Source organism: Cebus imitator, unplaced genomic scaffold (genome assembly GCF_001604975.1).
Source record: "Cebus imitator isolate Cc_AM_T3 unplaced genomic scaffold, Cebus_imitator-1.0 Scaffold555, whole genome shotgun sequence".
NCBI classification, from domain to species: Eukaryota; Metazoa; Chordata; class Mammalia; order Primates; family Cebidae; genus Cebus; species Cebus imitator.
Window position 1 is genome coordinate 218911 of NW_016107870.1, and position 23930 is coordinate 242840.

Genomic DNA, 23930 nt, shown 5'->3' on the forward strand with positions numbered 1-23930 from the left:
AGGTGGGCACCAACAGCCGCCAGCTCAGTACAGCATTCGCTGGGAGGTTCTCGTTTCACTGTTTTTGTATTATTCTGTTTGGTTTTATTCACATCAAGCCTTTCAAGAGCCTCAGGGAGGAAGCCACAGAGATAATCACATCACTATAACTGAAAATTAGTGGACAGCTGGCAGTCCTAAAAGAAAAACGAATTAAAGATTTCAGATGGGGACGAAGAATGTGTTCCCTTTGCAGGGCAGGTCCTGTACCCTCCCCACTCCACTGCCAGATCCTGCCACTGTGAATGAGCTTTGGCCCCTTCATGAGTTGGTCACTGCAAGCCTTGAGGGAGGCGAGGTTGTTGTGGATGCTGTGAGGAGCAGGCTACTGTGTCCTGGGAAGGGCCACACCTGTGATCGGAGCTCTGGGGACTGGGCCCATGCTCTGGGGGTGGAGGTAGCCCCAGACCTCCCAGAGTCCGGGTGGGCCTGGTTGACGGGGCAGCACTCTGACTTAATTGCCTTACAATCAGAAAACTGGAGGTTCAGCTTCCACTGGTTGGTTACCCAGGGTCAGATGTTGGCTCCAACTGTGGCCCTTCCAAGACTGCCTCCCCTTTTCCTCCCCTCCGTTTCAGCTTCTCAACCTTCATAGTCCACCTCTTCCAGGCAGCCCACGGTGACTAATCCAGCACATGGCTCCCACGCTCTGAAATCATGGCACCTGCACAGTCCTGACCACGAGGCCTGGTACCGAAAACTACTGTCCCAGTTGCCACTTGAGTAGACGCTGCTGGTGCCTGTGCACATCCCCATGGCCCTCCTGCTTCTGTGCATGCCAGTGGCTTCTTAATGCAGGAACTGGCGACTCCCTCCTGAGGGCAAATAAACGGCACTGAGGCACCATTTGGTAAACACGAGACCTGCCGCCATCAGAAGACCGACAATCCCAAGTGCTGACAGAGACGCAGAGCGGCTGCGCCTCACACATCGCTCGCAGAAGTGTGAAAGGCTTTGCACTTTTTTTTTCAGTCTTGCTCTGTGGCCCAGGCTGGAGTGCAAGGATCACAATCTCGGCTCACTGCAACCTCTGCCTCCCGGGTTCAAGCAATTATCCTGCTTCAGCCTCCTGAGAAGCTGGGATTACAGGCATGTGTCACCACCCCTGGCTAATTTTTGTATTTTTAGTAGAGACAGGGTTTTGCCATGTTGTCCAGGCTGGTCTTGAACTCCTGACCTCAGGTGATCTGCCTGCCTCAGCCTCCCAAAGTGCTGGGATTACAGGTGTGAGCCACCACATCTGGCCACTTAGCACGTTTTAATAACGTTCCATACACATCCAACACCCAGAAATTTCACTTCTAGGTAATTACTCAAGAGGAAGAAAAAATATGCTACAAAAAGCCCTTTCCAGGCAGCTTTATTCATGTTAACCAAAACGTAGAAACAACTCCTGTCCAAAGTGTGAACGGATGAAGTAATGTAGTGTGTTTTGCATGGCGCACTACTCGGCAATAAAAAGGAACCAGTTATGGATGCATGCAACGTGGCTCAATCTCAGAACCTCGTGTTAAGGGAAAGAAGCCATCACCAAAGTGTATTTTGCACGACTCTACTTGTGTGATATTCCAGAACAGGCAAAACTAAGACACGGAGATGTCGGAATGAGAAGCGTGGCTGCCTCTGTTGGGAATATCTATAACTGACCGGGGTAGACGCTACCTGGGGGTATGCATCTGTCAGGACTCGCCGAACTGAACGTTTTGCGGTGCGCAGCCTTTACCTCAGTACAAATGTTTATTCTCCGTGGTCAGTCAGATCAAGGAGGAACACGTGGCATGCACAGAAAAGCACAAAAGCAAACCCAAAAATTACCTGCAATTAACCTCCCACGGGTGATCGCTTTTCCGGCTTTGCACCTTCCTAGTGCAGACTCGGCTCCCACCATGGCACACCCGCGCCCTGGGGCATCTGCGTGGCAGGGGCGGGGCCCGCGGTCCTCTCAGCCGCGCCGCCTCCCGCCGGGGCCCAAAGGCTCGGCTGGTGGGAGACTCAGACCGAAGCGCGGGAGCACGGGCCCCAGGACGCACCCCCCACCCCCGTGCCAGTCCCCGGTCGCCCGCTGCCCACTGCCCGTGGCCCTCGCCTCCCTGCCTGTCGCCCGCTGCCCCCGGTCCTGCTACCCCCGATCCCCTGCCGGTCCCCGGCTGTCCCGGCCCCATCGCCCCGGCCCCCGTTGTCGGCCCCGGAGAACGCGCCATCCCGGAGCCACCCCAGCTTCCTCCCGCGGACGCACGGACGCATCTCCCGCCCGGCCGCCGAAGGCTGCCCTCCCCCGCCGCCGCCGCCTCAGCTGCGCTCCGGGGCCCCGGGAGGGGTTGGACGGCGCGGCCGCGCGTCTCCACGGCGACCGGGCGGCCGCGCGTCTCCACGGCGACCGGGCGGCCGCGCGTCTCCACGGCGACCGGGCGGCCGCGCGTCTCCACGGCGACCGGGCGGCCGCGCGCCTCGGGGCTGGGCCTGGGGCCTGAGGCGGAAGTCCCACCCCCGCCGGCTCCCGCGAGACCTTGCGAGCGCGACGTAGCCGGAAGCTGGTGGCGGCTGGTGGGCACCCGGGCGCGTCCCCGTTGCAGTGCGGCGGCCCGACCCCGGCTCTGGCCTGACCCCGGCGGCCCTGTCCGCCTCCTGCCAGGTAAGGCCCCGGCTCCCGCGGCGTTGCCCCCGGCGTTCGCGGGCAGACCTCCCCGCCGCGGCCGCCCCCGCCCGGACCCCGCTCCGCCCCGAGGCCGCTGCCCAGAGCTCGGCGGCGCCCACCCCGCGGCCCCCCATCCCCTCGGCGCTGGACGCCCCGGTGCCGCCCCCGCCCCCCGCGCCCCCTTCCCTCCGAGGCTGCCCTCCACCCGCGCCCCGGGCCTGGGATCCCCCGCCGGTTACGCGAGTCCGGAGGGCCCCTGCCCGCCCCCGTCGCCGCCCAGGGCGCGAGCAGGACCCGGCCGCGGCCCCTTCGGCCCCCTCCTCCCGAGCTGCTCAGGACCCAGGACTGGGCCTGGGCCCCACCCCGTAGGAGGTGGGGGTTCTGCCCGCTGTCATCAGAAGGGGGTGTCGCTGGCCCGGTCTCGTCAGAAACGGCGGCCGCAGCTCGCCGGGTTTCCTCCTCGCCCTTTGACGTGGCTGCCTGTCTTGAGGGAGGGGAGACACCGGGAAGGGGCTTTTGAAACTTTTTCCCCTTCTGTGGGTTTGGAAGAACTGTGCCTCCTGTCTGTTCTGTTAAACGCCTTGATTCCGGGCCACCAGTTCTGGGAAGCAGTTCTGCTCGTTTTCTGCAGGTCTCGTTAGTGTTCCTGCATGCTCCCCTAATTTTAGCAGCAAAGTTTGGCTCTGAAGTGGCCCAGGGCACCGAAGCTGCGAGCTTCGTTTAGGCGCCCCTCTCAGGGTTGAGGTCATCTGTCCTTGAGGAGGAAGGGCCGCTGTTCCTGCGCGTGGGTCCTTGGGTGCTTCGGACCCAGCATTTCTGCTCGTCGCTGTGTTACAGCCCTGGGGCCTGAGCAGTGTTCTTCAGTGTCCGTTTTGATCTCACCTATTGCGAGTGTTCCAGCTTAACGGATCCTGAGTTTCGAAGTCCCAGCGGCGTCCGAGCTAATACAAAGTGTCCTCGTCGGGTTTGACGTTTGCTGAAGGTATGTGCATTTGCAGGAGGAGGTATAGTTTTACATCTTGGTTGCAGGTGTTAAAAGTTCCTCGATTATTTTTCAAGGTAAACCATATTTGTCCTTTTGAAGGTTGGGAGGTATTTGCTTTTGTGTTATTAACTTTAACGTCAGGGAACTGGCGCTCATGAATACCCAGAATTAGTCACATAGAGGAGTTACTTCTAAATCCAAGGAAAGTCCTTTATTTTTTTGCACATTTTCTCCCTGCAGTAGTCCTGTGAGTATCCTGTGTATTTTACAGTTAGAAATTCAAGGAGCGTCTCATGGTTCTGAGTTTTGTTTGCCTGTGTCTGTTGGCCAATATGTGAGCCGCTGAGAGCACGCATGGTGCTGTGGGAGGGAGCGAGTGCCTCCGCATGGGCCATGGCTTCTGTGTGTGCCTGCCGTGAGAAGAGTGTGTCCCAACGCCCTTGTAAGCTCAGCCCTGCTACCCTCGGCGCCGGGACCTCTCCAACCCGGCTTGGCCCCTTTCCACCTTCAGTGCTGTGTTCGGGTGGACGCTCAGTTTGATGACAGTGTTGCCTCAATGAGTCATGCTGGGGTCCAAGTCTATGCGGTCAGGAGTAAGTGTTCAGACCTGCCTCATGCTCTGTGGCTCCTGGGCGCTCTCACACGAGGCACAGAGAATCATGGAGTAGAAGGCAGCCCAGGGTGAACTTTTGGCTTTGTTTTGATGAACTGCAGAAAACAGATATTTATTTCCTGACTTTGAATGGGTTTAGAGTAAGTGCTGGTGAGTGATAGGAGTCATGGGCCTCAAAATCCAGGAACTCTGGCTGTGCAGAGAGTTGGGACCCCCCCCCCCCGCCCCGTGAATACCTTGTTTCTGCATACTTATGATGAGAAATGAAATAGAGGACAGAGGTTTTTCTTTCTTTCTTTTTTTAAACTTCACCTCAACATAAATTCCCAGCTACACCGTGAGTAGGAAAGCTGGTCTACACGGTCCTCTTAAATACAGTGAAGGAGGAAAGGGCAGCCGTGCACACGTGTGGTTTCCTGTGGCTTACAGAGTGCTGTGTGTTCTCTGTGTAGTGAAGGGTAGAGGGAACAGCACACAGCTCCGTTCATATCAAGAGGCGGGTGAGGCTCGGAGAGACAGCATGCTGAGGCGTGGGCTGGTGGGGGTGCAGTCCTGCTGCCTCCAGGCTGGACTGTGCAGCCCGCCCAGCGGTGGTGATGCAGGGCCACTAGGTCATTCTCGCTGGACGCTGGGGTTGGTACCACCCCTCCTCCAGCTTTGAGTCTCAACTGTATCGGTTTCCCAGCCCTGAATTAGATGGGCCACCAGTGAGAGTTGTACTTGTTAGCTAGGAGAGCTGCAGAGACATCCGTAGGTTTTCTCCTCAGCCTGAGCCTGGTTGCTGCTATCCCACTGGGGTCCCTGTGAGCCGCCATGGCAGGGCTGATGGTCTGAGCCACTCTCTTTGTCCTGCTGCAGCCACACTGTTGCCCCCAGGCCTCGGAATGGCCCCGGAAGGACCCACCTGTAGGTCCCCCAGCAGGCCGGCCGTTCCCACACTCTGGGCAGGGGCACTGCTTCTGCCCCGCACTGGGGAGGTGGCCTGGGCACCCTGACCGTGATCAGCCCAAGTGTGGAGTGTCACCTTTTAGGAGGAAAGTCGAATTTAGCAGCTTATCTGTGTGTGTTTGTAAAGATCACCCTTACTGTGAATTTCACCATTAGAAGACAGGGCTTTTCGTAAATGATGCAGTCTTGGTGGGGAATAAGCAAAGTGGCGCCAGTAATTACATGATCTTCCTGATCCTCGCCCTGGCCACAGCCTGGGCGCCTCCTGGGGTGTGGGGAGCAGAGTCCTTTGGAAAGCGGTCCCCACGGCCCCCTGCAGCCAGCGGCCCTGTGACCACAGCTTCCGAGCAGCTCAGTAGAGCTGCCCCTCAGGTTTTCTGCTGTGTGGTGTTTTTGGACAGACACTATTTTCTTTTTTGTGGAGCAGCCTGTGTGTAAGTTTAAAGCGCTTGTTTTCCTCCTTTGCAGCATCATGGCCAGCCCAAGAACCAGGAAGGTTCTTAAAGAAATCAGGGTGCAGGATGAGAACAACGTAAGTCTCTGCCCCCGCATGCCGTGGTCTGGGTCAGCGAGTCCCGAGAAATTGGGCCCTAAGCCTGTGGTTCTGGGGCCCTCCTTGAGTGGATGATGGTTGGCGTGGCTCTGGATGTACGTGGCTTGTGCTGGCCGGTGGCCTGGGTGGGGCCCTCCTTGAGTGGACGATGGTCGGCGTGGCTCTGGATGTACGTGGCTTGTGCTGGCCGGTGGCCTGGGTGGGCGGCTCTTAGAGTGGTGGCCATTTCTAGCACTCATCAGTGCTGGCTGTTGAGGGTGGGGACTCCTGGCTGTTGGGGTGGACGCTGGTCCACATTTCTCAGGTCATACCCCCCTAAGGACAGGTCTGCCTCATGTCTGAATGTTTTATTACACGGGAGGCTCTTGCCCCTCACGCCTGGCCCCACCCACGCCCTCTGGCCACCCTGGACAGCCATGTTGGGCTCATCTGCATTTGCTCTTCTGCACTCGTTCCTTGGGGCCACCTGTCGGGTGTCCAGTCCGGGGCTCTGCCCTGAGCCACCTGGTGAATCCCTGTGGCCCTTTACAGGTTTGTTTTGAGTGTGGCGCATTCAATCCTCAGTGGGTCAGTGTGACCTACGGCATCTGGATCTGCCTGGAGTGCTCGGGGCGACACCGTGGGCTCGGGGTGCACCTCAGGTCAGTGTCTTGCCGCTCCAGCTCTGCGGAGAGCCTGCGGGCAACCCCTCGTCTGTTCTGACACTGGAGGTGCTGACGCCAGGGAAGCTCGGGGCCGCCTCCCACTGCGTGGCCAGTGTCACCCGCAGTGATGCCACCCACGGGGTTCCAGCCACTGGCAACTCAGCCTCCACTCCGCTGCTGCTTGCTGTGTCTAGTACGAAGCGTGTTGCTGGGTGGAGGGGCGTCCCTGGGTATCCCCGGTGCTGAGTGATTTGCCCGATGCTTTGGTTTCCAGCTTTGTACGCTCCGTTACTATGGACAAGTGGAAGGACCTTGAGCTTGAGAAGATGAAAGTGGGCGGGAACGCCAAGTTCCGAGAGTTCCTGGAGTCGCAGGAGGATTACGATCCCTGCTGGTCCTTGCAGGAGAAGTACAGCAGCAGAGCCGCGGCCCTCTTCAGGGATAAGGTGGGGCGGCTCGCTCTCCCCCGTGGTGCGGGCCTGCTCCGCCGTCCTGGCAGCCAGACCCTGGTCTTTAGTGGTTCTGGAGCTGGTTCTTTTGCTGGTTCTGGCACACCCCCTGGGCACGCACAGTCTGGGACAGACAAGAATGTCGTGATCCTTGCCACCCCAGAGCAGTCACTTCCTGCCCAGATGGGAGGCACATGGCTTTAATCACCAGGGAAGGAGACATAAGGGCCATAGTCCTTTTTCCCCGCCTTCAGGGGAAAAAGGACTATGGCCCTTATTGGCTCTGTGACACGTTGGGCACAGTGTTTCTAAGAAGTGTGGAGGCCAAATAGGTGGGTCCCCTGAGTTTGAAGTTGGAGCTGCACCAGCCAGGAGCTCCCCAGCTCTGTTGTTGATTGTAAAGTGAGCCCTGGCCTCGCATCCACACCTAGGCTGTGCGCCTGAGCAGGGGCCATTGAGGGGGGCCAGGAGGAGGCTGCGGGTGTGGGTGCTCCAGGCGCGCCATGGGGGCTGCGCTAGAGTGGACAGCACCCACGGGCGTCGCCAGACAGCTCTGTGCTCTCTGACACCCTGTGTCTTGTTGTCAGGTGGCCGCTCTGGCCGAAGGCAGAGAGTGGTCTCTGGAGTCGTCACCTGCCCAGAACTGGACCCCGCCTCAGCCCAGGACGCTGCCGTCCGTGGCGCACCGGTAGCTGCTCCTCTGGCCTCTCCTGGGGCCCAGTGCAGTTTCTGCTGGGCCCTGATCTTCGTAGCTTGAGTTCCCCCACGGAATCCCCCTTTCTTTGCTGTTGTGACAGCTCATTCCCAGAAGTCAGAGGGAAAAACAGCTTTTTTAGATTGCCAAAACAGTACGAGCTTTTGGTAAAATTTCAACCCATAAAGCTGTCTCAAATAGTGCCCCAGGCAGGCTCCGCACGTCTTCCACACGTGCACACAGCCATGTGCCCCGTGGCGCTATGGGAGCTCACGTCTCCATCTGCTCATGGGACTGCTATGTCCCCTTCCCCAGAGTTACCCCTCTGTCTGTGGCGCTGGCCCCGCCACCCTTGAACCGACTCCTGCCATGGATGCGTCCCGCCTCCTGCTTTAGGGAGTGTCCGGGCAGGGTGCCTGTGCAGCGGGAGGTCTCCCCACCCCACTTGGAGCGCTGGGCCCCCGCCACGTCCAGGTGCTTCTGGCAGAAGGCTTTGCACTGTGGGCAGCCCCGGCTCAATTCCAGACCCTTAGCCCTCTTGTCCCGCCTCTCCCCAGTGCCTCCCGCTGACGGGGAGAGCGCAGAGCCCACTGTGGAGGCCTCTTTTGATGCCCATGAGGCTGGCATTGCCAGGGTTTCAGCACCTGAGACAGAGCTTGAGGCCATCCTGGCCTCAGGTGCTCTTGGGGGCGACATGAAGGCACTGCCCACGTAGGCCACATGGTTCTGGGGTGCTGCTGGGGTTACCTCAGACTCAACCCGGTCGTGGTCTCACCCGCCTTCGATGCTTGGTTTTAGAGCCTCTGGCCAGCCGCAGAATGTGACCGCCTCCTCAGACAAGGCTTTTGAAGACTGGCTGAATGATGACCTAGGCTCCTATCAAGGGTAAGCACTTGAGAGCTGGGGGCGGCTTGGGCAGGCCAGGCCCACAGGGCTCCGTCTGCTGGGCAGGGCTGCTCCCCTCGGGCCTCCCGTGTGCAGCGGCTGCAGAACCCATGCATGTGCCGTGCGGGGTCCACGTACAGCGAGCTGCAGCCGGTGTCAGCTGGGGGTCTCAGGTGTAGAGAAGAGCCAACACTTAGAAGGAAAACAGCGCGTTTCTACCTGGAATCCACCGCACCTGTCAATGAATTTCTGTCCCAGTCCTGTCATAAAGTTGCTTTGATCCTTTTTCCAGTATCCCTGTCACTGGGTTTGAGAACTTGCTGGGTCCCTCTGGTGACGTGGCAGGAGGGTCTTTTCAAATGAACAGAAAGTGCATCTCTGCTGCTGGGAGCCTCAGAAGGCAGCGCACATCCCCAGAGCCCAGCCTCGCCTCCGCTCAGGGCCCCACACCTTCACAGGGAGCCGGGTTCACGCCAGCATCTTCAGTCTCTTGTCTGCTTTGTTTCAGGGCCCAAGGGAATCGCTACGTGGGCTTTGGGAACACACCACCACCTCAGAAGAAAGAAGACGACTTCCTCAACAATGCCATGTCTTCCCTGTACTCGGTGAGGACTTTCGGGCCTGCAGACCATGCCTCCCGTGGACAGACCCAGCTTGAGGGCACGGCTGCCGTCGGGGGCAGTGCAGCAGGCCTGCAGACCATGCCTCCCGTGGACAGACCCAGCTTGAGGGCACGGCGGCTGTCGGGGGCAGTGCAGCAGGCCTGCAGACCATGCCTCCCGTGGACAGACCCAGCTTGAGGGCACGGCGGCTGTCGGGGGCAGTGCAGCAGGCCTGGAAGACACATGTTCTTTGTCTTGTTCTGATTTAAGAATCCCTTCCTTACTCTCAGTGATGTTTTCTTGCAAAAATGTGGCTTAAATTTTTCAGATCCCAAATGTATTCAGTTATTACTATTTTTTTTTTTTTTAAAGTAGAATCACGCTTTGTTGTCCAGGCTGGAGTGCAGTGGCATGATCTCGGCTTGCGGCAACTGCCACCTCCCGGGTTCAAGAGATTCTCCTGCCTCAGCCTCCAGAGTAGCTGGGATTATAGGCACATGCCACCACATCCAGCTAATTTTTGTGTTTTTAGTTGAGGCAGGGTTTCACCAGGTTGGCCAGGCTGATTTCGAATTCCTGAGTTCAGGTGATCTGTCTGCCTTGGCCTTCCAAAGTGCTAGGATTACAGGTGTGAGCCACCACACCCAGCCATCACAGGGTATAGTTCAAATCTAACAGCTGATGTTCTTCCTGAGAACCCAAGGACTGATGGCAGCTGCACAGCTGTGCCCTCTGTGGAGGGAGTGCTGAGTGCGGTGGGAAGCCGGCTCTGGGGAGGCTCTGTGGCAGCACTGGGAAGCTGCTTGGGCGCTGCCGCCCTTGGGGATGGAGAGGGCTCGGCTGTATAGATGTGGCCCCCCTTTGCTCTCAGGGCCGTTCCTGGTCTGGGGGTGCCTGGAAGCTCCAGGTCAGACATTCAGAGTGTGACAGCCTGGGCTTGTTGCCATTTTTCTGGTAATGGAAATACATTTTGTTTGACTTGCTTTTCCAAGGAAATTTTTACCGTCTGTAAAAAATGATTTTTGCAAGGTGTGGTGGCTCACGCCTGTAATCCCAGTACTTTGGAAGGCTGAGGTGGGCAGATTACCTGAGGTCAGGATGAGATCAGCCTGGCCAACATGGCAAAACCCCACTTCTACTAAAAAGATACAAAAATTGGCCAGCCATGGTGGCGTGTGCCTGCAATCCCAGCTACTTGGGAAAGCAGGCCAGGAGAATGGCTTGAACCTGGGAGGCGGAGGTTGCGCTTCCAGCCGGGTGACAGACTGAGACTCCATCTTAGAAAAAAAGAAAAGGATTTTTATTCATTGCAGCTTCATTGTCCATTGTTGGGGTCACACAGCAACCTGAGCCTCTGGCCACGGGGCCACTTACCTGGGAGCTTAGCTGAGAGCCAAGGAGAGGCTTGTTTTGTCTTCTGTTTTTCTTCCTTGAGACGAGTCTTCCTCTGTTGCCAGCGCTGGAGTTCAGTGACACAGTCATAGCTCACTGCTGCCTCGAAGCCCTGGGCTCCAGCTTTCCTCCCTCCTTGGCCTCCCCGAGTTCTGGGATTACAGGTGTGAGCCACCACGCCTGGCCAGAAAGGGCTTTTTAATATTAATATGGCAATGTCTTCAAAGTAGATTGAGAAAAAAGCAGGTTTAAAATCAATGCGTTTATCTGTAAGGAGCCCCCAAGTACGTGGAGCTTCTGGTCACTTGGGGAGGCCTGGCTGTGCCTTCGTCGCGGACAGCACGGTCGCTTTCTCTTGCGGTCATTCGGCAGCTTTGGGGAAGAAAAGCGCATTTTTTCAGCCTGGGCGTGGGCTTCATTTTAGCATCTGTTCTGCCTTTTCCTCTCTGGGGAAGGCAGCTCAGCTTAGTGATCGCTCAAGTGAGGGCCCCTTTGCATTTCCTTTAGGAGGGAGAGGATGAGTTGTGATTGAAATGAGACGTTTGTTCTTCGAAATAGCTTTAGTTTACCTTGGGAGACTTAGGAGGGAGCTCTGAGCATAGATGAAGGAGAGCAGGTTCCAGCCGTCATGCCCCCCCACCCCCCCCACCCCCGTCTCACCTCTGTTCCTCTAGGGAGGTAGGAGGGGATAGCCGCGGCAGCCGGAGCGGGCACTGGCCGCCGTGGGGCAGGAGGAGGGGGCGCCGGCCGCCGTGGGGCAGGAGGAGGGGGCGCCAGCCGCCGTGGGGCAGGAGGAGGGGGCGCCGGCCGCGTGGGGAAGGAGAAGGGGGGCACTGGCCGCGGCACCGCCTGGTTCCTGGGTCTCAGTCCTGACGTGGCTGCTCTCTGTCGCCCCCCGCAGGGCTGGAGCAGCTTCACTACTGGAGCCAGCAGGTTTGCCTCAGCAGCCAAGGAGGGCGTAAGTTACCGTCCCTACCACGCCACTGGGCCCTTGGGGCACCGGCCACTGCTGGGCTGGGGTTCTGGGAGCTGCAGAAGGGATGTGAGACACAGAGGGCGTGTGGATGCTCTAACCAGGGGCTGTGCCATGTGTACCAGCTGGGGTGGTGCCAGGGCCTTGGAGGTTCTGCAGGAACACAGCAGCTCAGGCTGTTCAGGAGCCGCTCCTCCTGCATCAGACCCGCTGCTGGCAGAGGGGTCCCGCCCCGATGAAAGTGAGGGAGAGGTGAGCCCTGGACCCCACCCTAACCCAGCAAGGCAGGTCTCAGGCACCACGTGTCCCTGGAGCTTCTGCTTCTGGGGCTCGTCGTGTTTTGATAGCGTTTTCTCTCTCTTTCGCCTGTTCCTCATCCTGAAACGCGGGGAGGATTTGGGACTTTGGTCAGGGCAGGCGGTGGAGCGTGAGGCAGGGACCCAGGAGCAGGCCTAAAAGCAGGATGGGGCGTGGGCCTCTGGGGGCTGGGCTGTGGCGTGAAAGGAGAAGGGGCAGCCCGGAGCAGGGCAGAGCGTTGCACTGCGTGCCTGCAGCTGCCCAGACAAGCATCCCGGCACCCCAGTTGGGGCCTTTGTGAGCAAAGTCACAGTGCGTACCTGCCAGGTGTCTCTGCGGTCACTCTGGTCCTGTGTCTTCCCCAGGCCCTGCAAGGGGCAGCAGGCCAGGCATGCAGGTTCCAGCTCCCATGGCCCCATCACTCCATTTGCCGAGTGGCTGCTTTTGGCTCCCACCAGGGCCTCTGTTTCCTCGCCTCCAGGGGAGGGCTGCAGCCTAGGGAAGTCCAGGTGCCTTCCAGCCAGAGTGTCATGATCTGGCCTTTCCTGTTCCCATGGAGCGCAGAGGTCACTCAGGTGCTGGGTGTCGCCGTGCCTGGACCATACTGGACAAGGAGCCATCCCCACATCGTGGGAGATGGGGCTGGGGCGGTGGTGAAGCCCATTGATGAGCACTGCTGTGGCTTCCCCAGCCTGTCCTCTGCCCCAGCAGGCTCCACCCCGGGACCACGTCTGCAGGTGTCCTGAAGGCTGGAGGATGGGGCTGGCCCTGCTGTTCCCCGGCCACGTACTGCTCTTGTGCGCCCTGACCCCAGTGGCACACTGGGCTGGCCCTGCTCCAGGGAGAAGCCGGCATTTGTGCTAACCCAGGCCCCACTGCAGCTCTCCTGGGCATCTCAGAGCTATAGGTCGCCTCAGAGCCACCGGCAGCCCGGGGGCCACTGGGAGACAGTCCTGGAACTGAGAGTCCGTGGCCCTGAGGAAGGAAGCTTGGCCGGCGGTGCTAAGACTGTTGGCTCCATCCGCGCGTTTCGTTTTAGGCTACAGCGTTAACACTGTCAAGCTCTGTGTTTTTCATTTTAGGCTACAAAGTTTGGATCCCAAGCAAGTCAGAAGGTAACAGAGGAGAAGCTTCTGCACCCTGTACTGAGCCTCTGATGTCGTGTGCAGCCCACAGCTGCCTGGTTCCCTCTTCCCAGGCCGCATACTCGGGGCCGAGGGCCCAGCATAGCAGGGGTGTTCCCAGCATGTTGCTCCCTGGCTCGGCCCCTCCTCATGCCAGGGTGGCTGCCTCATGGGCCTGCTCAGGGCCTTGGGGCCAAACTCGCCACTGTTACTGGCACCTGGTACTGGTGTGCGGCCACTTTGCGGCAGAGCACCTTGTTGGGAGCAGGACTGCCAGGCTTGGCAGATGGCCTACACTGGCGGCGGCTGCTCAGCGGGCAGGGGCGTTGTGGGTGGTGCTGTGCTGGCAGCACCCAGGATGCGTCTGTACTCAGGGCCATGGAGCGTTCTCCTGCCCTGGCCAGGACGTCCCCCAGTTGCAGGCGGTGTGGCCTCGGGCCTTCGTATATTCGTATTCTTTGGGATGTGAGTGGCAGCCCCACGGTTCCCACTTGGTGGTCAGAGCTGTGGTCTGGTTGTCCTGAGGGTCAGAGTCACCCAGGAGGCAGTGGCCACATGAGGCCCACCATGAAAGCCAGGACTGCAGGCGTGGAGCTACACGTGGTTTTTTAGGACACGCCCTTGCTCCCAGGGGGAGGGGTCCATTCTCACGAGGTGCCCGTCTGTCACCCCTGTGGCCTGGATCGTTCCTTTGCTCTCTGAGGGAGTCTTCCATGTGGCCACCCCCAGCTGCAGGGATGCCTGCCTGGCTTTGCTGCGGGCCCCTAGGCTCCTGAGCTGCAGTCACTTACGCAGTTCCTGAGCGTGGTGGTCAGGTCCGGGGCAGGGAGTGGTGGCCTCAGGTGGTGTTGCTGAGACCTCCCCCTGCCCCCGTGCTGCCTTAGCGCTGCGGCACCGTGTGGCGGGTTTGAAGGCGCTTTGGGTTACTAATGCTACCCTCACCTTGCTCTCTCCTTACCTGTCGCCTCGCTGTCGGGTAAAGTTTTGGGGTCACAAGCAGCAGCCGGAGCCGGTAAAGCCCGTGTCTGCTCATGCATGGTGTCCACGTCTCCGCCGAGAATGCGCTTGGCTCCCGCCGCCCCTCCTGCGTGCTGCCGCTGTCTCGTGTCACCTCACGTGTGCACACGCGCAGACCCTCTCCCGGCCTTGGGCAGTGGTTCTCCTTTCAGATCCAGGATCTGCATCAGGCTTGGTGGTGTGTGCCTGTCACCCCAGTACCACTGCGCTCCAGCTTCGCAGGATAATGAGACCTCATGTCCAAAAAACACAGACCCTGACCCAGGCTTGCTGCCAGGAGGCCCTGGAGGGAGCCGGGGGCACTGGGCGTGGAGCTGCTGAGCAGGGTTTCCAGGCCACGCTGCCCTCCTTCGAGCTTAGTGCAGAGGAGGATCTTTGCTCCGTGACGAGTCCTTCCCCTTACAGTCTTTGATCTGCGCTTCTCCCTGCGCAGAGGTCTTGGGGAGAGGAGGCCTCACACCACATCCGCAGGTGGCCCTGTGGCCTCGATGCCCGAGTGACCCAGGATCAGGAGGGGTTGCCCTCCTTTCTCAGCAGCTTCTTCCCATGGCCCCAGCCTCCCTGCCCTCTTCCCTCCAGGGGGTGTTCCTCCCAGGCAGGGAGGAAGACGAGGCATCCCAGGTCAGCCTGGGGTGGCAACAGCTGGTGTTGGCTTCAGGCTTGGGCTGCACGGGGCATGTCCCCACCAGCCCAGCCCTGCTGGCTGCATGGCGGCACATGAGGGAGACCCCCAGAGGGAGCTCCCTGTGTCCTTGAGGGCCCTTCCTGCGAGAATGGGGGGCACGGTCTTCGCCCTCTCGAGGTGGTGGCTGACTGCACGTCGGGGGTTGTGTGCAAAGCCCTGTCCTGCCTCCTGCGCTCGTGCCCTGCTGCTTTCCCCTGCTGGCGAAGCTCCCGCTGCCCTTTGCTGGCCTGGGCTGCCGCTGCCAACCCGTCTCCTGCACAGAGTTGCCATCAGGGCTCACATAACTTCCCTTCCTACAGGCGTCGGAGCTGGGCCACAGCCTGAACGAGAATGTCCTCAAGCCTGCGCAGGAGAAGGTAATGCGGCATCTCCGAGGGGTTGATGTGCTGCTTGTACTCAGAGCCCTGCACTCGGGGTGGGGTGGGTGCTGGTTTGTCCAGCGGCTGACACTCAGGCCCAGCCTCACACCCCGCTTCTCCAGCACGGGCATCCTCCTCGGGGGCTGGGTGCCTCTCGGAAACTTCAGCTGACCTCTTCCTCTGGCCTAGGGCCTCCCTTGCAGGCCCCCAGCCCCTTCCTCTCCTCTGCCTCACCCCCTAGAGCTGGCCCCAGTGCTGTGCACCGAGGAGGCTCTGGTGTAGGAATGACATCCACCATCCTCGGGGGTCAAGAGCCCTGCTAGCTCCCTGCCTCCTTTGGGGCCTGATTGGGACACGCAGGGGACCCGCCTGGGCAGCGTGGACCGTCCTCAGGCCTGACTGGGACACGCGAGGGACCCACCTGGGCAGTGTGGACCGTCCTCAGGCCTGACTGGGACACGCGAGGGACCCACCTGGGCAGTGTGGACCGTCCTCAGGCCACTTTGTCAGCAGTGCCTGGCAGGGGCCCCGTCTGCAGGTGCCAGGCCTGTCAGTGATGTGGTCTCTCGATGCTGAAATCACTTTGGGGCCAGTGTAGAACTTTCTGGGCTCAGCCTGACAGCTTTCCACGTGCCCTTGTTTCTGGTGCCCTCACCCTGGGGACTCCCTGCATTCTGGAAGCTTTAGGCTTTAGTCTCTTCTGTCCCCACTAATGCTGCCATCTTAACACATGCAGGTGAAGGAGGGAAAGATTTTTGATGATGTGTCCAGTGGGGTCTCTCAGTTGGCCTCCAAGGTAGGGAGCCTGCCAGAGGCGCAGGTGTGGCTGAAGCTGGTCTCCATATCCACGGCCCTGGGCACCAGAGCAGGGGCTCTCTGAGCAGGCCCCAGCCTGCCCCAGCCCACCTCGGCAGTGGCCCCGTCCTCTGAGACGGGGGAGGAGGGCCGCCCGGCCTAACAGCCAGATGGATATGGAGACAGCTTGGCCTGCTGCGGCCCGGCCTGCTACTAACTGTCCCTTCCGCTCTTACCTTGCTGCTGCGGCCTTTTCCTCGGTAAGTGCCAGCACCATCCTCGCCGTCTTCCGTCCGCTGCTCTGCCGGCCGGTCGGGGTCTGCGTTTTGTCCTGTTCACTGGCGTGGGGTGCTCTGCAGATGGGGAGGGAAAAGCAGGCCCCACCCCTCTCCCCTGTGTGTGGGTGGGTGCTTCTGCAGTCTGTGCACCCAGCGCTGCTGTGCGTGTCTGTGTCTGAGTGTGCCAGGCACCCCTCGCTTCTGGATTTTACCTGGGCCTTCTCCGCCGGTTGGTGTGCGCTGGCTTGCGTGCCTATGCCGTGACGGGGCCTCCCTAACCTCTCTTCTCATCTTCCAGGTCCAGGGAGTCAGCAGTAAGGGATGGCGGGACGTTACCACCTTTTTCTCGGGGAAAGCAGAGGGTCCCTTGGACAGGTACGCCATGTCCCCACCCCCCGGGCCTGTGTCCCACCCCCCTCTCTTGACCACTCCTCTCACAGGCTCTCCAGGAGGTGGTTGGCATCCTTGCTGGGCAGCGTGGTGGGGGGCACCGTGGAAGGCTCTCCTAGTGCTCTGGCACTTCGGGGGCCTCTCACCTGTCCCTGCCTTGGCTGTGTGCTTTTTGGAGCAGGAGCTTGGGGTAGGGAGAGTCTCACCCACACGCCCCTACATAGGACTGGTGAGAGGGGGAGCCGGCCTTGCTCTGCCATTCGTCTGTCTCCCAGACTGGGTGGGTGGAGCAGGTGGGGAGCAAGGGGACAGCAGGGCTGGGACCCCCAAGACCTGTCCTGGACCCTGTGTCCAGCTCTGTGCTTGGCACTGGGTGCCCCAGGCATTCCTGCTGGAAGCTGGCTGCTCTTCTCAGTCCCTGACCCCAACAGGAAGCACAGGGTTCATAGGGCCTGGCCCTGTGCTGTCCACTGAGACGCCAGCCCTGGTGGGCACGGATGCTCTGTCCCCAGATGGGCCCAAACTTTCCTTGCAGATGCTACATCCTTTCCCTCCCTTTGCGTGTGTGGGGTTTCAGTGGTGTGGCTACAGCTGAGGACAGAGGGCAGGGCCTGGTCCAGGGCCAACATGCAGCGGGGGCATCTCTGGGGAGAGCCTGGGTCCCCGCATGAGGCATCTCTGGGGAGAGCCTGGGTCCCACGTGAGGCCAGGGCCCCTCCCCCTCCCCACTTAACTAAACCACTGATGATACAGCAGGTTGGAGCTGGTAGAAAAGGGAATTTTCTGTAAAAGGGTGGGCCCTGGTTCTCCAGGTCCCTGGCACAGTTTTTTCTGCTCTAAAATGGGAGAACCAGCTCCTGCCTGGCAGGGTGCTGCGGACCCTGAATGCTGGCCTGGGAAGGTGCCACAGGGCCTGGTGGTCACTGCTGCTGCAGAGCTGTCGGGGGCGCGGAATTCTGAGTGGTAGGCTGAGTGGCATTCATGGTCCCCCTTCTGTCTCTTTAAAAGTTCCTCCGAGGGCCACAGTTACCAGAACAGTGGTCCAGACCACTTCCAGAACAGCGCCATAGACCAGAGCTTCTGGGAGACCTTCGGGAGCACCGAGTCCGCCAAGGCCCGGAAGTCCCCGAGCAGCGACAGCTGGACCTGCGCAGACACCTCCACGGAGAGGAGGAGCTCCGACAGCTGGGAGGTGTGGGGCTCAGCCTCCACCAACCGGAACAGCAACAGCGACGGCGGGGAGGGCGGGGAGGGCGCCAAGAAGGCGGTGCCGCCGGCTGTGCCCACCGACGATGGCTGGGACAACCAGAACTGGTAGGGTCGCCACAGGCAGCCCTGTCCCCAGTGCCCTGGGTGACTTCATGTTTGCACTCTGCCCTCGTTCTCTTTCCATTTGACCCAAGAATCAGCGACCACAGTGTGAGGACAGCATCTCGGGAGGCAGGACTCCGGGGAGACCCGGGTTTGTGCCGCTGTCCACCTTGGGAGTCTCGGTGCGTGGGGCAGCTTGCTCTCCATCCCACACTCCCTGGGCACACTTGGACTCCAGCAGGGGCCCGGCGTGGCTTACTGGGAGGTGGGCTGTGGCACAGACCCTCGCAAGTGCGTTCCGGCGGCCAGTTTGACACATTATCTCCAGGGTCAGGGATCGGCCACGTGTTGTGCTGTCGGAGATGAGAGGAGCCGCGTCTCCTGGAGATGTTTAACTCTGGGTTTGCTCTAGTTCTTTCTCTTTGAAGAAAGTGACTGGAGGGGTAAAGATGGAAATGCTGAAGGCGACACTGGCACTCACACTGTCATCGACTGCCCTCGCTCCCGAGTCCACGCCAGCCTGGGCCTGTGTGTTGAATCCCTGTCATTACCCTCAGTGGCTTCCCTGCATCAGCCTCGTCCAGCCACGTTCACCGGACACACCTCCCAGCGGCCGTGCCTGAGCTGTTCTCAGTGCTGGAACCTGACTATCTGGGAACGCCCCGTTAGACAAAGGGGCGCGGGGGGCGGTGGGGGGGGCCCTTGGCCCTGGTGCAGGGGGGTGCGACAGTAGCAGGGGCCCAGATTCAGGAGCTGAGCTGGGGTCACCTGTGTGCAGTGCCTGGGCCTGGGGAAGGTCCAGCTCCTGGTCAGCCCCCAGCACGTAGCTGTGCCCACGTCCCTCCGGCGCCGCCTTCTGGCCTCTCCGTCATTTGAGTCTGATTGGCTGCCCCGAGCGTGGCTGGCTTGAAGACGTGCCCGCCCATGCCGACCTTCCCCGAGGACTGGGTGACGTGCTGCTGCGTTTGACCCAGTCTCCCTCATCTGCCCTGTGTGACCCTCCGTCTTGGCCAGCTGTGCATGTGCCGGAAGCTTGTGCAGTGTGTGAGGTGCTCTCCCCTGCCGCCGTGCTCCTCACTATGGCCTCAGCCACACTTCCTCATCATCCTCATCCACTTTCCGGCCGCCATCTGCAGCACTCCTGGAGCAGCCTGGCCCTGCAGCTCTGTGCATGTCCCACCTCAGGGACTCAGCCACCTGTGGCACAGGATGGGCCCTAGATTTCAGGAAGCCCTCCTGGTACCCGCTCCTCCCTGTGGGCACCAGCCCCCTTGGTAGCCGACGTGGAGGGCCTGTGCACTTGGCTGCCATGGACAGACTTGGTCACCAAAGCAGCCACCTGCTGTAGATGGACCTGGGGTCAGAGGCTTGGGGTGCTGAGAAGCCTCAGGGCAAAGTGGCCAACACAGAGGTCCCAGGAAGTCAGCCCCGGAGAGCAGAGCGTGAGGTCTTGGAATGTCTGTCCTGAGCTGAGGCTTGGGCGGCCTCGTGGTTTTCCCCAAGGGCTGCTTGGATCCTGGTGGGCTGAGCACTCTGCGGAGGGGTGGACTCCATCCTGGACAGTGGGGCGTGGTTTCCACGTGCCCATTTCTACGCCGGCACTTGGCAGCACAAACCCAAGCTCTTTCCCCCACCCCCCGGGAAGGTGCCTTGCTTGGGGGCAGCGTGACAGTCCCTTCTGATGGGAAGTGCAGTCAGTGTTGGGAGGGAGGGTCGGGGCCACCTTCGGAAGGGGATGTGGTGGCTGAGACACCCTCCGCAGAGGGTGAGGGCCTTTCTCTTCTGCAGGTGCTGGCAGGTGCCCCAGGACGGGCGCTGGGGCCTCTACTGGCTGTGTGAGGGCCCATGTGGAAGGCACGGACCTGACAGCATTCCAATAAAGCACACGGAACGTCTGGGTGCATCCCAAGGGGCCGCTTCCACCGCCGTGCTAGTGGGGTCATGGGACCCCCAGGGAGCGGGGGTGGAGCACCGGGCTCCCTCATTTCTCCTGGCCCCTCGCTGCGTGTTTCTGGACCCAAGGAGAGATCATCTGCTACCCAGCCCTCCTAGGGAGGCCCTGGCCTCACCCCGTCTGAGCCAAACCTGGCGAGTAGGCAGCTGGGCCACCCGGCCAGAGAAGAGGTCATGGGCCTTTGGCCGGCCAGCAGGACTCCAGTGGGTCCAGTGACCCTTGGCCCGGGGAGGTGGGCAGTGGCTCCTGTGGTGGAGAATGGCACCTGGGCCTGGGTCTAGAAGGGCTCTTGCCCCTCCCAGAGATTGAGTCCCCGCCACGCTGGGGTGGATCTCAGCCCGGATCCTGGAAACTCAAGGTGCCATCTGATAGTGGGGTTCAGGGGTCGGGGGGGTGGCCGTAGCCAGGAGAGGTCTGCAGAGGGTCATCTTGCTCTGGGGCAGCGCTTTAGGGCAGGCGGGCTGAGGTCAGAGCAGCTGGACGGGGAAGACTATAAAGTGGCAGGTCCCAGGCCAGGTGTGGGCCTGGAGTCCGTTCCTGGTTGAACCCTGGTCTCAGCCTCTGGCCAGCTTGCAGGGGGGCATGGGCAGTGGTGCTGCCCAACCCCTGGCCTCCAGCATGCAGCTCCACCCCCACTGTGGCTCCAGGAATTCAGGTTGACCACCCTGGGTACCTGCCACTTGTCCCTCCTCTTGAGCCAGCCTCTGCTGCTTGTCCCGACACTGGCTTCACCCTGTGGACCCTCAAAGCCAGCTTCTGCCCTTCCGGAAACTTCTATAAGTGTGTGGCTTCCCGTGGCCACCCACTGATCACACCCACCAGCATTGCTGTCTCCCTCAAGCCTCCCAGGGGCGAAGCCCTGCCTTGTGTGCCTCCATCACTAGTGGGCAGAGGGGGCTGGGTGAGGCTGGCGGCTGTGGGGCCTGGCCCTGCTCTGTTCTGACCCAGCCGACACAGGCAGGTGGGGGTCTGGGGTCAGCCCCCAGAGCACTGAGGTTTCTGGGGGTGCTGGGGGCTACACAGGAAGCCAGTGGGGCCATGTCCCCACTTCTGGGACCTCTGGGCCTGGGGCCCCCCCCTGGAGTGGGGTGATGTGCGCCTGGCCACAAGCATGCGAGGGGGAGGTTCCTATGGGGGGGTTCCTGGGGGGTCGGGGCCTCAGTGAGGCCACAGCACCCTGGTGAGGAGAGGAAATGGCCGGCCCAGGCCCCGTCGTGATCCTCTGTCATTCGTGATCCAGGCAGCTCCCCAGCCCTGCCCAGGCATGAGCACTGCCTCATGGTCTGAGGGGGCACTGTGAAGGCCTTGGGTGTCCAGGAGCAGGGGTGGGTGAAAAGTCAGACCGGTCCGCTCTTGCTGACGGAGCTCACACCCTGTGAGCCGGGAATGCTGAGTGCCTGACCGCCCAGCCTGTGATGAGCTTGGTGCTGGCTTGCGTGTATGGGATGGGGGTGCACAGTGGTGTTCCCGGGAGTCTGTGAGCTGCGCTGGCGCGCCCGTGCCCACCTGCCAGGCTGCGCGCCCTCTGCTGGCCGCCATCAGGACTGCAGACACCGCCGGCTCCCCGGAAGTCCCCCCTGCCAGTCCTACATCCAGGCTGAGTGGGGGCCTCGGGGTGGTGGGTCTGAGGGCCTCTCTGCTCTCCCAGGCCCTGTGGGGAGAGAGTCATGTTGGGAGTATGGGTGGGAGTAGGGGGCAGCCTGGCACCGTCTCCCAGGCTGCTGCCCGGGACAGCCAGTTGATGGATGGGCTGTGCCATCCCAGCCCTGGGAGGCTGAGGTGGACAGATCACCTGAGGTCAGGAGTTTGAGACCAGCCTGACCAATATGATGAAAACACTGTGAGGGGCATGCTGGGGAGGGTGCTCTGCTAGCTGTGTGGGGGGGCAGGAGGGCCTGGGTCACTCAGGACTGCCTCCGGTGACCCTGAAGTGCCCACGTGATGCTTGGTATTAGGTTGGGGTCCCCAAAACCAGAGGCGGGGACAGGCATTTGGGTGCGCTCGGGTGTATTGGGGAAGCAGACGTCCCTACTAGAAATGCAAAAATTAGCCGGGTGTGGTGGCATGTGCCTGTGGTCCCAGCTACTCGGGAGGCTGAGGCAGGCGAATCACTAGAACCAGGGCAACAGAATGAGACTCCATCTCAAAAAACAAAGGTAGCCTTGAAGGGGTGCGTCCTGAGTCCAAGTCTGGCCCAGGGATCCAGGGAGGTGGCGGAGAGGTGGGACCCTCTTCTCCAGCAGCCTCCAGCCTGGGCCTTTGCCTTCAGCAGATGTCACCACTTCCTCTGGCCACTGTGCCCGTGCTGGCCTCCCACAGAGCACCTCCTGCTCACCCCCTGCGTCTGGAGGCTGAGCCTGGAGCCAGGGCAAGTGGTTCCTCTTTTACCAGAGCAGCAGGCAGCGGCTGGTAGAGGCAGGCTCATCTCCCTCAGGCCTCAGGCAAACCAGGGTCGGGAGGCCTAGAGAGGGCTGGCCCTCCCTTGCAGTCCTGAGTGCAGACGAGGCAGGGGCTTGGGGACTGGGCCCCTGTGGGTCAGGTGATTCCCTGGTGGGGATACTTGGGTCACACACTGTGAGGGGCATGCTGGGGGGGGCTCTGTTAGCTGTGTGGGGGGGCAGGAGGGCCTGGGTCACTCAGGACTGCCTCCAGTGACCCTGAAGTGCCCATGTGATGCTTGGTATTAGGTTGGGGTCCCTAAAACCAGAGGTAGGGACAGGCATTTGGGTGCGCTTGGGTGTATCGGGGAAGCAGACGCCTCGACCAGATCCACCTTGAGCTGCGGACTGTGGGTTTCTCTGGAGGCTGTCCGTCGAGGCCAGGCTGTCCACCCTGCATCCCCCAGTCATTGGCCAGGGGCCACCGGGGTCTGTCTTTAACCTCCCAGCAGTACTGGGGCAGGGACAGCCGTGAGCAGCTGGCAGTCATGCCCCAGCCCCAGGGGATGGGAGCTGAGCTCAGAGAAGGGGACTTGGGGGCCCAGCAGCAGCTGCTCCAGTGACGTTAACACCCCTGGAGAGTGCCCAGCAGAGCACGGGCTGCCCACTGGCTCCAGGGCTGCAGTGCTGGGGAGGGAGGGCTGCGGGCTGGAGAGGTGGGCCCTTTACAGCCGACTGCCTGGGTGGGGCCTGTGTGGGCGGGGCTTGCTGCGGTGCTGGGCTGGCCAGAGTTGGAGTCGTGGCAGGGGTGGGGCAGGGGCAAGCCGTGGGCAGGTGCTGGGCAGGTCGGGTCAGGTCAGGGTCCTGTTTTCCAGGCCTGGGCACCTGCTGAAGCCCTAGTTACCCGGACCAGTCTGCAGAGTGTTCGGTGGTGGGAGCCTTCAGGGTGCTCTGGGAGGGCTTCACTGAGGGCAGGGCTTGCCTGGCCTGCACAGAGGGGAGGCTGGTAGGGAAGCAGACTGCAGCGACGTCCTGGGTGGAGGTGGGGATGGGGACCCCATGGGTGGGGTTCCGGGCACAGCTGCAGCCTGCTCACCACAGTGTCCAGCACCCGCATGCAGTGGCCCTGGTGTCTGTGTGGCTTTCCCTGTTGCAGGATGGGCGCTTGGGAGTGAGGAATGAAAGTGCTGGACGGGTAAAGCCCTGCTCCTTACTGATGGGCCCCCGCCCCGCTGTGCATGGGGCCCTCCATGCTGGGATCTCTGTGGTCCCCATTCTTGGACAGATGCCCAGGGCAGCACGCCGGAAGGGTAGAGGGGAAGGGAGGGGAAGAGGGAGGGGGAGGGGGAGAGGCAGGCCAAGGGGGTGGGCCAAGGGGGGCAGGGGGTGCTGGGGGGGGGGTGGGCCGCGGGGTGGGCCGGGGCAGTGACGGCCGTAGAGGAGAGGCCTTTCATAAGCGCCAGCCTTCCTGTGGCCACAGCAGGACCAGAGGGGACCAGCACACCCCAGGAGAGAGGGTCGGAGTCCCAGGAGGAGGAGGAGGTGGGTGACTTCCCTGTTGTCCTGAGGCTGGTTAGATAAGGGGCCAGCAGGAGATGCACTCAGCCTGGATCTGAGGATGGCTTTGACTTTCAGAAAAATCAGGATAGAGGCCAAGCGCCCCTTTGAGCCACAGGACCCCGGTGCCCAGCACAGGGTGTGGCTTGGAGGGGCTGGGGCAGTGGGAGCCCAGGGCTGCCTGAGCTCTCACCAAGGGCCCACTTCTGGGGTCTCAGAAACCTCCAGGGCATGGGGACGTGAGGAGGGTGGATGCCAAGCAGAGAGCAGCTTCCCCTTAAGGCTGTATGTACACCTGTGGCCGAGGCAGGAGTCCCACTGAGTCAAGCCAGGCTTCTGGAGTGGGAGGGTCCAGGGAGCTGGGGGCGCTTGG

At 61.1% G+C, this 23930-nt stretch overlaps 2 protein-coding genes across 13 annotated transcripts in view; both read left to right on the top strand.

Annotated features, from left to right (window-relative positions):
• The first annotated feature begins 2540 nt into the window (after window positions 1-2540).
• ARFGAP1 (ADP ribosylation factor GTPase activating protein 1) lies at window positions 2541-18063 on the top strand. 9 transcript variants are annotated; one of them, XM_017515697.2, is made up of 14 exons: window positions 2541-2671; window positions 5689-5752; window positions 6305-6414; window positions 6692-6863; window positions 7454-7554; window positions 8359-8445; window positions 8954-9050; window positions 11341-11397; window positions 12792-12824; window positions 13816-13845; window positions 14835-14891; window positions 15631-15690; window positions 16266-16342; window positions 17366-18063. In XM_017515697.2, exons 2-14 carry the CDS (start codon window positions 5693-5695, stop codon window positions 17673-17675), a joined length of 1251 nt encoding a protein of 416 aa, XP_017371186.1. In that variant the 5' UTR covers window positions 2541-2671; window positions 5689-5692; the 3' UTR covers window positions 17676-18063. The 9 variants fall into 9 exon arrangements, with proteins under 9 accessions (XP_017371186.1, XP_017371187.1, XP_017371190.1 ...); XM_017515698.2 differs by having other exon boundaries at window positions 16272-16342; XM_017515701.2 differs by lacking the exon at window positions 15631-15690.
• Window positions 18064-23426: 5363 nt separating this feature from the next.
• The window catches only part of COL20A1 (collagen type XX alpha 1 chain), a 35001-nt gene continuing 34497 nt past the window's right edge, over window positions 23427-23930 (top strand). For all 4 annotated transcript variants that reach the window (XM_017515696.2, XM_037733897.1, XM_037733895.1 and 1 more), the window contains exon 1: window positions 23427-23542. The gene's annotated coding sequence lies outside the window, so the exon portion shown is untranslated. The remainder of the gene's footprint in view (window positions 23543-23930) is intronic.

Bases quoted from the DNA above. Each gene is read 5' to 3' on its own strand.
- ARFGAP1 (XM_017515697.2), top strand. From the start codon at position 5,693: ATGGCCAGCCCAAGAACCAGGAAGGTTCTTAAAGAAATCAGGGTGCAG. The intron at 7,555-8,358 runs GTAGCTGCTCCT...GCTTGGTTTTAG, and splicing joins CTGCCGTCCGTGGCGCACCG to AGCCTCTGGCCAGCCGCAGA. The intron at 14,892-15,630 runs GTAATGCGGCAT...TAACACATGCAG, and splicing joins TCAAGCCTGCGCAGGAGAAG to GTGAAGGAGGGAAAGATTTT.